This window comes from Plasmodium gallinaceum (genome assembly GCF_900005855.1).
Source record: "Plasmodium gallinaceum strain 8A genome assembly, contig: PGAL8A_v1_76, whole genome shotgun sequence".
In the NCBI taxonomy this organism is placed as follows: Eukaryota; Apicomplexa; class Aconoidasida; order Haemosporida; family Plasmodiidae; genus Plasmodium; species Plasmodium gallinaceum.
Genome location: NW_021628238.1, coordinates 1,587,170 through 1,603,729, shown reverse-complemented (window position 1 = coordinate 1,603,729; position 16,560 = coordinate 1,587,170). Strand labels below are relative to the sequence as shown.

The window sequence follows — 16,560 nt, the reverse complement described above, 5'->3', positions numbered from 1 at the left end:
AATATTTTCATATTTATACTTTTATTTTTATGTAGAATAATTTTTAAACAGTTAATATTTTTTTATATTTTTAACATATTTCCATTTAGTAATTTTATTTATTATTATATTTAAATTTGTAGTTTTCAATATTCATTCAAATAATATTAAATATTATCTTTACTATATTTTAATTGTACAATATTAAAAATTATTTTATTTTGTTAGCCATTATTTCATATTATCTTCTTTTTCTTTATTTTTATTGGGTATATTTCTTTTGTAAAATACTTTTAATTTATAAAAATATTTATAAACAAAAATTTTCTCACATCAATCATTTCAGTAAATGATATTATCTTCATTTTAAGTAAAAAGTTTCAGACAAAATTAAAAAAATAAATAATAGACAAAGATACAACAAATACTTTAAATGAAAAATAATTATAGAATTTGTTAAAAAGTAACAAAATTAATAAAATAATTACAAAATAAGAAAAAAAAAAAAAAAAAAATTAATATAACAGCATATAAAGCAATTTGAAAATAGTGCATTACAATATATATGCATGCTTTTAAATGTTTAAAATAGCAACAAATACAAATAACAAATTTTATTATAACATTCACCTAAATATTAATAATTATTCAATAATATGTTTTTTTTTTTTTTTTTTTTTTTTTTTTTTTTTTTCATTAATATCTAACGACAATTTCTGGTTTTTCGTTTTTTTTACCTTTCGTTTTTTCCACTATTTTATAATGAAAACAATTAAAATTAGGAACAGTTAAAGTTGGATGAGGTGCACAAATATGCAAAGGTGATAAAAAATTATTTTTTATTTCGGAAAAAAAATATTTACCCATAAATTTTTTTTTAGGTTTTTTTATTTTTTTAAAGTTATAAATATTTTGTTCATTATCCTCTATGCAATCATTTTCGCTTGATTTATCATCATATGTAATATTTATTACTGTATTTCTTTCATTTTTTGGAGTATCATAACTTTCTTCATCTTCATAAGTCGAATTATAATTAATATCATTAACTTCATCCATTTGATCATTACAGTTATTAATTTTATTTCTATTATTCTTAATTCTTATTTTAAAATCACTGTTCCTATAATTATCTACAGGTGTATCTTTTTCAAAAATTTTACTATTATGGTTAAAATTTTGTAACCTATTTTTGTTTTGATTAAATGTAGCTGCATGCAATGAACTTAAAGGTGTATACTGCATATCATTGTAAATCGATGTATCATATGGATAATTTTGTTGTGCTTTATAATATATATCATTCTTATTTATATGAGAATTCATTAAATTTAAACCACCATCTGAATAATATTGTGACTCATAATTATCTGAATTTCCCATAACTTTATCATTTCCTGGATAAGATTTGTAAGGATCATAATTGTTGTTTCCATAAGAATAAAAATTAGTCTTACTATTTGTAGCGTACATTTTTTTTTTTTTATTTTAAGTTTTATATTATTTACTTTTTTTGTTGTTTATATTACATATTCTATCATTCATTCTTTTTTTTTTATTTTTATTATTCTTGCAAATTGGTATGTTATTTATTTATTTATTATTATTTTATTTTATTTTATTTTATTTTATTTTTTTGTAATTAGTAATCAACATTTTAAAAAGTTTTAAAATGTATTACTTTATGTTTTTCATATGAATAGCTTTTAATCTATAGATACATTTATATTCTATTTCTATATATTATATGTATGTACACTTTTTTTTTTTTTTTTAATAGTTTAATATTTACAATATAATTTTAATTTTTTATAATGAATTACTTTTATTAACAGTTTTAATGTAATTTTTATTATTGTTAAAACAAATAAAAAAAAAATTTAAGAAGCAAATATTTTATTGTTTATAAAATTTATATAATAAAAAGTACTTATATTTCTAATTAAATTCATTAAGATAAAAATGTTTATATATAAATTTAATAGTATTCTCTAGTTAATAATGTTTTTCCTCTTTATTGTGATAATATATGTTAAAATTAAAGACAATTAAAAATAAATTACATTATGTTTAAGATATCACTTACAGCTATAAAATTTTGTATATATTTTTAATTTTATACTACAGTGTAATTACTGGTATTTTATTTTTACAATTTAAGCTATTTTATTATGATCTATTATGAAAATTATTGTAATAAAATTAAAATATTTAAGAAACCTATTTTTTTTAAAGGTTAATAATTATTTTCCCTATTTTTAAATAATTTTTATGTGAAGATAATTTTTCATTTTAACCCTTGTAATATAAACATAATTTTAGAGAAAAAAAAAATCGTTAGTGATATTAACAAATATTCTAAATTTTTTTCCTTTCTAAATATTAATTTGTCTTTACTATTTTTTTTAAACAATTCTTGTTATTCCACATTTTTTTTGATATACAACGCATTATTTACTTGATTTTTTTCTTGAAATGCATTACTTTTTTGTTCACTATTACAATGAATAAATTTTTTTTTTTTATAGGAACTAATCTTTTGTTATTCGTATTTTTATTTTAATGTTTTCATTGGACTATTTCTCATATAAAAACTATTCCTGGTATTATGTGGAGTTTTATAAATAAGTTCATATTTAGGATGAAATTTTAAATTAGTAGATTCATTTAACAAAGTACTACTATTATTGGTAAACACTGTTCTATCAAAACATTTTGATTTTCCCATCAATTCTTTATTATTTGCATTGATTACTTTTTTTCTATCATAATTTATTTGTTCTCTCAGGAGTGTGTAATCTGTATGTAACTTCCTAGACTTATTTATAGAATTTGGCAGATGCAAACTGAAATTTTCAATCTTTTCTGATAATAACCCTCCAAATGATTTATGGTTCATTGGCGTAGAATCATAAAATAGAGCATTTGGTGTTCTTTTTATAGAATTATCGAAGTTTCTTCCAGAGGATTTATCTTTTAAATTCAAATGTAATTTTAAGAGGATATTGCTTTTCATTTTATCATTTATACTATTCATTTTTTTTTTTCTTGATAATTTATTTATTAAATTTGGGTTTCTAACACATTTATGTGTATCCACATTCACAGGACAGAAAAATGTTTTTCTTCTATTATAATTTGGATAATCCTTATATCCTATTTCATTGTGTCTCATAATATTCATATTTTTAATACAATAATTATTTTTCTTCATATTTTTTGGAATATTTAACGAAGATGCGACAGAATAATACACTTCTTTATATTTTAAATTTTCTTTGGGGTCTTTTAAATTTATTAATATTTTTTTTTCTGACGATGTATCTAAATTTACTTTTCTTGATTCTTCAGAACTTTTTTTCTTATTTTTTGATATTATGTTTTCATTATCATTTTTTTTGATATTACAGTCTATATTTTCCAACATATATTCTGCAAATTCATCTTTTGAGTGAGAAAATAAGTTTGAAATATGAATTGTATATTTATCTATTTTTTCATTTTTATCTATTGTTCGGTTTTTATTTTTAATATTTTCACATTTGCTCCTTAGAATTGTTTTTGTTCCTAACAGTGTATTAGGCATGCTTTTATCTTTAGGTAAATTATAGTCTATAGATTTGTATTCTTTTTTTTTTCCATCGCTTGAAAGACTAAAATTAGATGCAAAAATTTTGCATTCATTTTTATGTGATAATTCTTTTTTTCCGTCAACAATTTGTTCTTTACTTAAGATTGACACTGGAAAATTTGAATCTTTAAAAAGTTCATTTATTTTAAGAAAGGATACATTTTCACTATTTTCTCGTTTATTCTCTAATAAATCATCATTTTTATTATACTTAATATTGGTTTTTATTTTAAAAGAATAATTAGAACTTGATACACTGGAATCTTTTACACATGTCTCTTCATTATATTTTTCTATACCATCAGTATATTTTGAAATTATATTATCTTGTATGTTATCATCTTTTTTACAATAAACTTGAATTTTTTGATTTATTTTGTTATTATTATCTTCTATTATTAATTCTTTTATGTCTTTTTCATCTTTCATTTTTTCGGGAATTACAGAAATGCGTTCTAAAGAGAGTGTATCTAATATGTTTTTTTTTTTATTCAATCCATTCTCTATTTTTTTTGTATTATTATTTCTCAAGGATGAGAATATTTTATTAAATCCTTTACTAAAATAATAGTTTTTTTTTGTAACAGTTTTTTTTATATATTCTTCTCTTTTTTTATCATTTTCACAAAATATAGAAACATTTTTATTTTTTAAAAATTGTGTAGTTTTTAATTTTTTTTCTTCTTCTTCAATCTTAGATTTTTTTTCCACTTTTATTTTTTCCAATTTTTGCATATAGCGTTTTGGGTACAAATAGCTATTAATTTTCTTTAAATTGTTATATCCTACAACCTTGTTAATTTTATTAAAATTTTTTGTAGAAATGTTCTCGTTCTTTAAATTTTTTATATCATCGTTACTTTCTTTTAGAGATACAGATAATTGTAATCTTTTATCATATGGAACCTTAATTTCGTTTTTATTTTTTATCCAATCACAGTCATTATTGTTTTTGTAAGGAAAGAGTTCTGTTGTGTTTTCACTTAAAAAATAATTTATTGAACAAGATTTTTTTAACTTATGGTTAATTTCATTTTCATCAATGTCATTAATATTATCTTTATCATTTTTGCTATTGCTATTATTATTACTACTAATATTATCAATAATACTATCACTATTGATATAGTCATTATTTTTTCTATTATCCCTATAAATATTATTATTATTATTATCCTCATTATTTACATCGTTATTGTTATTTTCATTATTCATATTATTATCATTATTCTCATCATTGTTATAATTATTCTCTCTATTAATATCATTAATATTATTCTCATAGTTATTATTATTCTTATCCTCATTATTTATATCATTATTATTATTTTCATAATTCATATCATTATCATTATTCTCATCATTGTTATAATTATTCTCTCTATTAATATCATTATTATTATTATTATTCTCATTATTAATGTCATTATTATTATTTGCATTATTTATACTATTGTTTTTATGAATATTCATATCGCAATTATTATATTCATTATTGATACTATTATTATTGTTATCATTATTGATATCCCTAAAATTATTACACATCATGTCATTATTACTAATACTTTCATAATTGTTATTATAAATATTATCAATTCTATTATTATCATTGCTATCATAATTTTTACCATTTTTATCAGTGTTATTATTATTGCTATTATTATTATTGTCATAAATATTTCTATTTTTATTAATGCTACTAATATTATTATAATCATTAATTATGTTTTCATTACTAATAAGTACATAACTGTTATTGTTGTTATCATTATTACTAAATTCATTAATAATATGAACATTATTATTATTGTTGTTATTACCCTTGTTATAATTCTCATTATCATTTAAGTATATATACTGATATAAATTTTCTTTTTCACACTTAAAAGGTTTATAATTATTTCCGTTATATAGATGAACATTGTTTGATTTACATAATTCATTTCCTATCATATAATCAAAAACTAAATTGTCGTTTAGTTTAGTAAAAAGTAAGTTTTCTTGAACCCCCTCCCCTGGTGTATTTTGAACAATTATTTTTTCTATTGGGGAGGGGTAAACTAGTTTAAATATTCAGTTTTTTTTATGTTATTTTGTACGAATTGATTTTTGTTGATTATTTCATTAGGTATAGATGGTATAATTATGTTATTTGTTTTGTTTACAAATTCCTGTGAAAAGTTCCTTGAATTTGCATAGTTCATGCAAGAAATATGTTTGTTTGTGTTATCTAAGGAATTTTTAGAGTTTCCATTTATATTATTTGTCTCTTTTATATTAAAGTTATTAATTCCTTGATATACCACATTTTGACTGGCAATTGATTTTCCATTACTTTCTTCGTGTAAAATATTCAATAATTGTTTATTTTGTAAATTCATTAAGTTTTCATTTGATATCTTAATTATCTTGGATATATCTATATGATTGTTATTATTTTTGTTTATCTCTAGTAGGGAATTGTTAGGATTATAAATATTGTCATTAAATAATTGACAATTTGAGTGATTTGCTAAAATTTCTGCAGGATTATGTACATTATAATTCACATTTTGTTTACCATTGTTGAAATCTACATTTATATAGCTCATATTTGAAACTTTATCTTTTATAGGTGTATGTTGCATATCTATGTAAGATTTAAGCCAAGGAATTTCGTTTTCCGATTTAAAAAAATTGATTGTTGAGTCAACAGTTTTAACTTGCTCTACGCATTTTTCTTTTGCATTGTTCATGTTCGCACCATATAGATTTTTGTTGAATTTAGTTAATGAATTAACAGAGTCATTTTGTATATATTGTTTGTTTTCTAAGTCATTTACACTTCTCATTACTCTATTATATGGAGTATTATTGGGATTTAATGATTTAATAAAACAGTTATCTAAATTACATTCACCTTGTTTTTGAACATTACATAAACCATAATTATTATTATAATTTGTATGTTCTACACATTGTTTTGGTAATTCTATTAAGTTGCACATATTGTAAGGCGATTTTATTTTTTCATTTGTATGTACTTGAGATAACTGCATTTGCTCTAAAAATATCGATTTTTGCATTAATGGTACTTGTGATTGCAATTGAGGTAAACGATTCTGTATATGAAGATTTTGAGTTTGCATTTGAGGATTTATGATTTCAGATTGGGGGATTTCATTTTGAAATTGAAGTATTTGGTTTTGTGATTGAGGAACTTGAGTTTGAACTTGATGAATTGTATTTTGCATTTGGGGAACTTGTGTTTGTATTTGATGCATTGAGCATTGTTTTTGAGGCATTTGATTTTGCATATGAGATATTTCGGTTGGCATTTGAAGTACTTGGTTTTGTATTTGTGATATTTGTGATTGTATATAAGGTACTTGTGTTTTTACTTGAGGCATAACATGTGTTTGAGTTACGTTTGTTCGAATGTTACTTAGGAGAGAATTTGGTTGATATGTCATTGATTCGCATTGTGGTATGTTTTCTTGAATATACGTCAATTCGGATTGTATTGAAGGTAATTGATTTTGTAATTTATGAATTTCTTGTTGTGGCATATGTTCTTGAATATGAGTTAACTCGGATTGTATTAGAGGTAATTGATTTTGTAATTTATTAATTTCTTGTTGTTGTGGTATTTGTGTATGCATATTATGTGTAATAGATTGTTCTTCGTGTACATTTGTTTGAACAACAGGTGAATATACTTGTATACTAGGTATATGCGTTTCTTCCCCAGTTTTTATTATGTTTATAGGAAGGGTTCCTTGTATATGTGTTACTTCATTTTGTATATATGATTGTTTATTATCTGAATTTTCTGTATTATATATTTGATTTTGTTGTATTTCTGAAGATTGTTGAATCATTGGTTTGTTCGCTATCATATTATTAGGTGTTTTAACATTAACATATTGTGGTTCTTTAAACTTAGGATATACAGTATTATAAAAACCCAAACTCATATTATTTTGAGAGTTAATTTTATGACTTTTATTATTACGTAATGTATGATTTCCTTTATAATCACTTAATAATTGATCTTTTGTTGAATCAGAACTCTTCCTGGAATAATTTTTATTATATTTTTTCTTATTTTTGTTACAGTACATTTCATTTGATAAGTTAAATCCATTGTCTATATCATTTTTTAAAAAATTATTTTTTTTAAATCTATGAGTTTTTTGTTTAGACTTTTTATCATTATTTTTTCTGTATGATTCATAAATATCATTTTTTTGTGTGTTTTCTTTAGCTCTGGAATGCTTTTTATATTTAGTTGATAAACGTTTCTTTGAATTTTCTTCTGACTCTTCCTCTGAATACTCACTATAATTTTCTTTTTGTTTTGATAAATTTGCATTTACTTTTTCTCTCGGTTTTAACTTAGATTTTTCTGTAGTTGAATAATTTGATATACTGTTTTTACATTTTTCATGATTCCAATAATAAGCATCTTGGTTATTTTCTTTTTGTGAAAGTGTGTCATTTAAGTAATTAAAAGGCGATTTATTATTGAGTAAATCATTTGAACAATTTAGCATGTTATTATCGTAACTCACATGCTGGTTTCTTGAATTATCTAATTCGATATTTAGAAATTTGAATTCCATTAATGTTGAGTTAGATAAAGTTCTATTTGGTGAAATATTAGAATAAATATTTATACTATTTTCATTTTTAGGATAAACAATATTTAATTCATTGATTTGATTTATTATGTCTTCTTTTTTCTCATCATTTTTAATAATTTCATTTTTGTTTCCTATTTCATTGTCTTGTTTTTTCAGAGAAATATTATAATTATCATTATTCTTTTCTATAATATGTTTTGTTCTATTTGCTAATTTATCATTATTTATAGTATTATTTAAATTTTCATTCGATTCAGAACAATGAATAGAATTGTTCAAATGTCCTTTGAATTCATCTAAATTGCCATTAATAGTACTTTCAGTATTTTTAATAAATTCATTTAATTTTTTATTTTTTTTATCTGTTCCTTCCAAATGATCTGAAATTTCATATTCCTTATAGTTACCAAAAGTGGGAACCTTCTTAATTACTAGGTTTTCATCATATTTTTCTGATGCTTTATTTTTTTTTTTTTTAGCTTTGCTTTTAGATAGATTAGAATATTTTTGTTTTTTTTTTCTATCATTAGGCTTTGAATAAATAGGATGTTTAGACTTGACAATTGAGCATATAGTTGGGAGTTCATAGTGTCTTTTATAGTCAAATCCCCACAATAATGGGTTAGATTTATGGAGTGTTGCATATGACAGTGATGATACTCCATATTCTGTATTGGGATTATGTGGAATATATTTTGGGTTAATATTCGATCCTGGTAAATGTAAAAGAGTTCCATTTTCTTCAAATTTTTTATTTCTGTATTCTAGTGGGTTAAGACTCAATGGATTAAATTCTTCACTTTCAGTTTTTTTTGAGATTATTTTTTTTTTTTTTTTCTTGTTTTTGTTTTTTTCATTTTTAATATGATTTTTAAAATAAGCTTTATTAGCTTCTGAGTATACTTCTATGACATTTTTTATTTCTTTTTCTGACAGTGGATTAATGTCACTTAAGTTTTTTACAACAGTTCCTCTATTCTTAGGAATTCTTCTAAGAGGAGTTAACGGTTTTATTATTTCACTTTGCGTTCTCATAATATAAAAAAGATACAAAAAGAAAAATATGATTATATATTTTAGGATATTAAAACATTTAGAATTGTACAAAATTTTCAAATATAGGATATAATTTTATTTAAAAATAATTTATTTGAATTAAATATTTTTCTTTTAAATTAAAAAGTACTTATTTTAAGTTATTCATAAATTTAATAGTACAAAGGCTACTTTTTTTATATAATTGCATAAAATTTTTAAATTATCTTTTTTTAGAAAGATATATTAAAATCTATTACATTAATAAGACAAAAATACAAATACAAATACAAATGAAAAAACAAAAAATAAATTTTCACATATTCACACTTGAAACAATTAAAAAAATATTATATTTATTAAAAATAGCTAATTATATATATATATATATATATATGTATATATATATCGAAATACATACTTTTTATTTTTTTTGTATAATAATTCTCTATATTAATATTTTTAAAATTTCGCTACTATTCAATTGTTTTTTTGGTGACTAAATTTTGAATTATACTTTTTATTTTTTTTTCTGAATACAAACTAAACGTTTCAGTAAGAAAATTTATTTGTTCAGAAGAATTTTGAAAATTTTTTTTTTTTATAGCTACCTAAAATAAAAATTTTAAAATACCTTACATATTTTCATAATATCTTATCCATGTAATATAAAATTACTATTATTATGGAAATAGAAAATTATTACTGTATTTTATAAATTTTAGATATATAACAACACTCTTCAAATAAAATATAGATAAAAGAGAATATAATTAATTATTAATAATATAGAAGTGTTTTTCTTGAATAAAAAATTGTATGTACATTAATATATTAAGGTACACAAAAAGTATAAAACTATAGAAACGTTGCACACTTAGTCTCATTTTTAGCTTAAATGTAGATATATATGCACATATGTATTAATTTGGTATTTATAAAATATATTATATGATATAATAAAAAAAATTGTTATACACACACTTCAAAGAAATAAAAATAAAGGAAACATTAATTTTCAAACTGTTATTCTTTTTTTATTATAAAAATTTTAGGAAATATTATTATATAAAAATTAATATGAAAATAATTATAATAAATACACTATAAATAAAATATCTTTTTTTAGAAAATATTCATATCATTTTTTAAATAAAGTATTTTCTTATGGACTTTAATTTTTAAAGTTGGTATTAAAAACTTTACTATAGGTGCATAAACAATAATTTTTATGACATAAACAAAAAGGAAATTTAGGGGAAAAAATAAAAGTATAGTTTTTGTTTTAATTTTTTTCTTAAAAGCCAACGAATAAAAAATGTTAACAATCTAATAAAAGATTTTTTGTATTAACATAAAATGTATAATTTTTAGCAAAATTCTAAGTAAACTAAAAACAGTTATGTATATAATATCCTTGTATTTTTTTTTTTTTTTAAAAGAAAAATAAGAATTACTTCATTCCATATGAAGTGAAAATTTTTTTTTTTAGATATTATTTTGTTTTCTTAGTTAAATGAAGCAAACGAGATTTTTCTTAAGAAATTTTTTTTTTTTTTTTTTTTTATAAAATAATTGTTTATTTACGTTTAAGCGTTTTGTTTAAACTTTTTGTCCTTTAATTTTTTATTCTTAAACTTTTTTTACTTAAATTTTCTTCTGTTTAAATTTTATTTTTGTTTATATATAAATTTCTAGAAGAAAATTGTTGTTATTATAAGCAAATGATTGTCTTAAAATATAAATAGTTTTGAAAGAAAATAGTTATATTTATTTTTTTCATTAAATTAAAAAAAAATGTTTAGCAATGAAGAAATTTGTTTTCCTAAAAAGATCTTATCTATATCTGCGGTGACTCTTACTGTAATTTTTTTGATATTTACTATTATAAATGAATACAAATATGTAACTTATTCTAAAGAGTTGAGGCCAATAATAAAAAATGCAATTCCAGTATGAACATATTAATTTCATAAAATAATTTTAAAAAAATTTTCAAGTTAACATTTGTATTTCATATGAAAAATTCATTTTAATCTTAGGTTTCATGTATTCCTCTAGAGGAAAATAACGGAAAAATTATACATATAGTAAGAAAAAAAAAAATTGAAATTATATGATATTAATTTGAAAATAATAATATTAAAATCAAGATAGTAAAAAAAATATTAAGTTATTATTCTAAATTAAATTATTTTAAATAGAATTGTCCTTTACAAGACCTGGAAACCTTTTATGCACCATCAGAATTCAGTAGTAATATTTATTCTTTTCGAGGAGTGTTTTTTGAAATGAAAGTTGAAATGTATCAATTGGTAAGAGATTATGGAAATTTAGGTTTGTATACAAGGGGAAAATTTGAGGATCATATAGTACGAACACCTTATAATTTTCTTTTTTTCTTTAAAAGAAGAAAAAATCCTACGTTTATGCCAGCTATTGGAAATGTAGGGAGAAAGGTTATAACAAATTTTAAAACAAAATAAAAGAAAAGTTATCATTTTTATTATTATTTATAAGCATCATTAATTTATTCGTTTAAATACATCTATATTATTTTTTAATATAAAAAAAAAGAAAAAGCATATATATATTATAAAAAATAAAGGTGTATCATATATACTCATTCTATATATTTGCAAATAAAGTGCAACTTAAGTGCTTAAAATTCTCTGTTTTAAAATTTAATAGTTCAAAAATTTTTTTAAATTTTTCTGTATATTTGCTAAATCTATATTATTATTACTTTATAAACTATATATTATTTAAATAAATGTTTATTTTATTAATATATTTGTAGTATGCAAATTATGCAAAAGCTGGAAATTACAGACTTCCTAAAAATTCTCTTATAAATTTTCAAAAAAAAAAAAAATTAGATTTAGTCGATGATGGTTGGTTTATTGAGTCCGAAGTTAAGCCTCCTTTTACAATTGATCATTTGAATACTAATGTTTATGACAATTACTTATATACAGGGGATCCATTAAATCCTCAAGTACATTTCTTATGAAATATTGTAATCATTTTTTTATGAGATAAATAAAATATTATTAAATAAAAAAAAAAAAAATTTTTAAAATAAAAAAAGAAATTAACTTGAAAAAATAAAGAAAAAAGAAAATTAATGCATATATAAGAATAAAAATAAATATATTTCTTTAAAAGTTATGGCAAAAACAATAAAAAGAAAACATTAATATAATTAATAAATAAGATTAAAAAAGTATAGAATATTTTAGTTAAATGAATCACTTATTTTTCTTCTTTTTTGGGCAAAATAGATTAATGTATTTCTTATTTTATAGGTAGGTGATATTAGAATATCATTTTATGGTAGTACAGCTGCGCATGCAACAATTGTAGGTGTCCAAAAGTCAAGGTTAATGAATACTATATTTGAAATAGATGGGATAAGTGTGACAAACCATAAAATGATATTACTATCTGAAGATAATAAAACAATGATCAATCAAATTAAAGATTTTATTCATAAAAATTATGGAAATATAACATCTTTGTGGTTATTTAGAATAATTACATGTTTTTTTATATCTACACAAATATTTTCTTTCCTTTCAGATAACTCAAGGGTAATCAATAAAAAAAGAAAAAAAAAATTATAAATTACTAATATATATTAAATTTTAATATTACTTTTTGAAATTTATAAAAAAAAAAATTCTTTAAAATTTTTAGAATATATTTTGGAGATTTAGTGTAAGTATAATTACTTCTTCTATTGTTTTGTCATTATTTCCCTGTGTTTTTTGGTTTTTTTGTGATACAGCTGTTTTTTTATTTTTATTTGTGTTAATTTTTTTAATGTCAATATCTTTATTATTTTTATGTAACGGTGAGATGGATGATGGATACAATGAAATGAAAAATTACATGAAGAGATCTGTTACAGAACCAACAAATTATACATTTTTAAATATACCAGATGAAAATGGAGATATGGATGATGATTATAATTATCAAAAAAATAATGTTAATGTTGTCTTTGGATCAAATAGTGATATTTCTTTTTCTCAATCTATAAATAAACAAAATAGAGCACAATCTGAATCTTCTCCTACTTATATATATCATAATTAATAAATTTACTTAAAAAAAAAAAAAAAGTTATTTAAAATTATAATGTCACACATCAAGCGCACTTCTTCAATGTGTGTTATATATGATATTTAATATGTCAACTAGTTTTTGTTAAAATTAAAAAAAAAAGAAAGAAAAAAAAAAAAAGTATTTAAAAAATGAAAACCCTTTTATAAATTTGCATAAATTGGTGGAAAAAAGGAAATTTTTCATAATTAAAATTAAATTATACTGTTTAAATTATACTTTTTCTTTTCTTTTTGGGGATAGAATATTAACTTTTTTTTTTTTTTTTTTCATTATATAAATTTTTATTTTTAAGTTTCTAAGTTGTATTTTTTTTTTTTTTTTTTTTTTTTTTTTTTTTTTTTTCATATTATTTTTTTTCATTAATTTTTAATACTTTTTGTTCCATAGTATATATAAGTATTTTATAATAGTTTTTTCAATTTAAAAATTATGATTTTTTATTATTTATAAAAAAGAAAATTAATTTTATTTATGTCTACAATTGTTTATTTTTTATTTTTATATAAATTTAAATATAGTAGAAAAATTACTAAAATAAAATACTCAATAAAATTATAAAAATTAAAATTTCTTGTATAATTTTTTTTTTTTCCCCCATAATTTTTTTTCTTTTCTAAAATAAACTTTTTATTTTTTTACAGCTCATCATGCTTAAAAATTAATGAAATTTTTACATTTATGAAATTTTTTTTTTTAAAATTTAATTCACTTAATTTTATTATGAAAAAAAAAAATATTATAAAAATTTTTGAAGTTTTTTAGTCAAATTACCAAACAAAAAACGTCCATTTATGGATAAAACAATAAAAGTGTTCAAAATGTTTTTTTTTTTTTATGATTAAGTTTTTTTGATATAATTTAAAAAAAAAAAAATATTAAAATTTCTTTAGGTAATGTAGGAAATCCTAAAACATGAAATATATTTTTTTATTTGTAAATCCAACTTCTGGTGGAAATAAAGCATCTATATTTACTGAAGTAAGATTAAAAAATTTCTATATATTTATATATACATTCACATGTTATATTATTTTATGTAGAGCTTAAATTTAATATTATATGTATGTTTAGTTCCGAACGAAATGTTTCTTTACATACAAAAAAAAAAAAAAAAAAAGAAAAATTTAATAAAAGAACATTCGTATGTTATTTAATACAATTTCTTCTAAGATACGAAAATTTGGAAATTTAAGAAGAAATTCTTAAATATTACATATTATAATTATTTAATTTGACTTTTTTTTTTTATGAATATATGATATAAAAATATAAATTAACTTTTATTAATTTTATGTGTATGCAAAAATAATTTTGAAATAAAATAATTATTAATACAAGATATATATACTTATGCAAAAAAAAAAGAAAAAAAAAATGTGTATATATATTAATTAGAATTTTTATAATTGTACAAAAATTTAAACATTTAAATTATTGAATAAAAGAATACTGTTAATTGGTAAATTAAGAATAATATTCAATATTATTTGAATAAAAACATTATTTAAACTTTAAAATAAGTGTATATATTAATGTATGAAATATTAAAATTTTTTAAAAAATAATCTTTGCAAAAAAAAATATTTTCTTTTAAATAAAATAAACATTGTTATTTTAAATGATTTAGTAGATATATAATTTCAATTAAATATATAAAAAATGTATATATATATATGCATATATTAACATTAAATTTTTTTTTTTTTTTTTCAAGTTTGGAGTAAATGAGATAATATTTCATAAACCACATAAATGCCACTTTTTCATTTACAATATTTTGGAAGGAGAAAAAGGAAAAAAACCAGGGTTTCTAAATTTAAGATCAATAACAAATAACCCTAGGAAATTTGAAAGCAAAGCTTTTTCAAGTTTTTCAAAATCTAAAAGTTTTACTGATAAAAATAATTTATCATTAGAAAATAAGGATAGCTTAATAAAAAGGAAATACTTATCAAAAGAAAAAATTCCTACAAATTCCAATAGAGATAGTAATGATAAAAATATTGATTTGGATAAACATAATGAACATGAATGTGAAAAAAATAAAGAACTAGTAAATGAGACTAAATGTAATGAATTAAATTGTGAAAGTAAAAGTGATAGAAAAGAAAATGAATTGCTATCAAAAAGGTCTAATGAAAATAAAGATATATCTATATATGTTTTAGTAGCAGGAGGAGATGGAACATTAAATTGGGTATTAAAAGAATCGGAAAGTTATAACATTAATAATAATAAATTTGCTGTTGGTGTGATTCCATTTGGTACTGGTAATGATTTTGCAAGGGCTTTTGGATGGAAAAAAATAGATGGAATATTTAATCATTCTTTTTTGTTTAATATACTAAAAAAAATTGTAGATCAAACATTTAAATCAAAAATAGAAAAACATGATTACTGGAATATAGAAGTTGTTTTAAAAAAAGATGGATATTTTAATAAAATTAACTCCAAAACTAAAAAAAAAGAAACTTTAAAAGAGAATAATGAAAATATAACCGAATTGAAACTTTGTATGAGCAATTATTTTAGTATTGGTATTGATTCAAGAATAGGTAGAGGATTTGAAAGACATAGAAAAAAAAATGCTCTTTGCAACAAAATTGTATATGCTGTTGAAGGTTTTAAAAAAATTTCTTTTAAAAAGAATATCCCAGTTAATTTAATTATAGATAAAATGGTTGCAGGAGAAAACTATGATAATGTAATATTTACTACTAATAACAGTGAAGTATATCCTTTATTAAAAAAATCAATGAGTATTATATGCATTAATATTCCGTCATATTCTTCAGGTAATGACATATGGAATTATACTCATAAAATTGGTTTAAATTTACCAAAAAATTTAACTAGTGATGAAAAAAAAGTATATGATGAATTAAAAAAATCACAACAAGAAGTCGGTGATGGTATTTTAGAATTTGTTATATATCAGTCAGGCATTGATTTAGGTTTAGAATTCACCTTAAAAGGTAGAGCTTATAGAGTACATCAAGGAATAGGTCCATGGAAAATTTTTTTTAAAGAACAAAAATATAATGTTTATTTTCAAGTGGATGGAGAATATTATCTTATGTCATTACCAAATTATATATCCATTTGTCACTACAAAAAAATAAATGTGCTCAAAAATATTTTATAAAAATTTTCAAA

General features: G+C 20.0%; 5 protein-coding genes across 5 annotated transcripts; 2 read left to right on the top strand and 3 right to left on the bottom strand.

The window, feature by feature from the left end:
• Positions 1 to 675: 675 nt before the first annotated feature.
• On the bottom strand, positions 676 to 1,452 carry PGAL8A_00231300 (conserved Plasmodium protein, unknown function; the record flags this gene model as incomplete). The annotated part of the gene is made up of 1 exon (XM_028671037.1): positions 676 to 1,452. One exon carries the CDS (start codon positions 1,450 to 1,452, stop codon positions 676 to 678), a length of 777 nt encoding a protein of 258 aa, XP_028527730.1.
• Positions 1,453 to 2,533: 1,081 nt separating this feature from the next.
• Positions 2,534 to 5,566, bottom strand: PGAL8A_00231200 (conserved Plasmodium protein, unknown function; the record flags this gene model as incomplete). The annotated part of the gene is made up of 1 exon (XM_028671036.1): positions 2,534 to 5,566. One exon carries the CDS (start codon positions 5,564 to 5,566, stop codon positions 2,534 to 2,536), a length of 3,033 nt encoding a protein of 1,010 aa, XP_028527729.1.
• Positions 5,567 to 5,673: 107 nt separating this feature from the next.
• On the bottom strand, positions 5,674 to 9,273 carry PGAL8A_00231100 (conserved Plasmodium protein, unknown function; the record flags this gene model as incomplete). Its single annotated transcript, XM_028671035.1, has 1 exon — positions 5,674 to 9,273. One exon carries the CDS (start codon positions 9,271 to 9,273, stop codon positions 5,674 to 5,676), a length of 3,600 nt encoding a protein of 1,199 aa, XP_028527728.1.
• Positions 9,274 to 11,070: 1,797 nt separating this feature from the next.
• On the top strand, positions 11,071 to 13,374 carry PGAL8A_00231000 (conserved Plasmodium protein, unknown function; the record flags this gene model as incomplete). The annotated part of the gene is made up of 6 exons (XM_028671034.1): positions 11,071 to 11,226; positions 11,316 to 11,363; positions 11,478 to 11,732; positions 12,074 to 12,271; positions 12,582 to 12,866; positions 12,973 to 13,374. The coding sequence occupies 6 exons, from the start codon at positions 11,071 to 11,073 to the stop codon at positions 13,372 to 13,374; spliced, it is 1,344 nt and encodes a 447-aa protein (XP_028527727.1).
• Positions 13,375 to 14,316: 942 nt separating this feature from the next.
• PGAL8A_00230900 (diacylglycerol kinase, putative) lies at positions 14,317 to 16,549 on the top strand (the record flags this gene model as incomplete). The annotated part of the gene is made up of 2 exons (XM_028671033.1): positions 14,317 to 14,382; positions 15,119 to 16,549. The coding sequence occupies 2 exons, from the start codon at positions 14,317 to 14,319 to the stop codon at positions 16,547 to 16,549; spliced, it is 1,497 nt and encodes a 498-aa protein (XP_028527726.1).
• Positions 16,550 to 16,560: the final 11 nt, after the last annotated feature.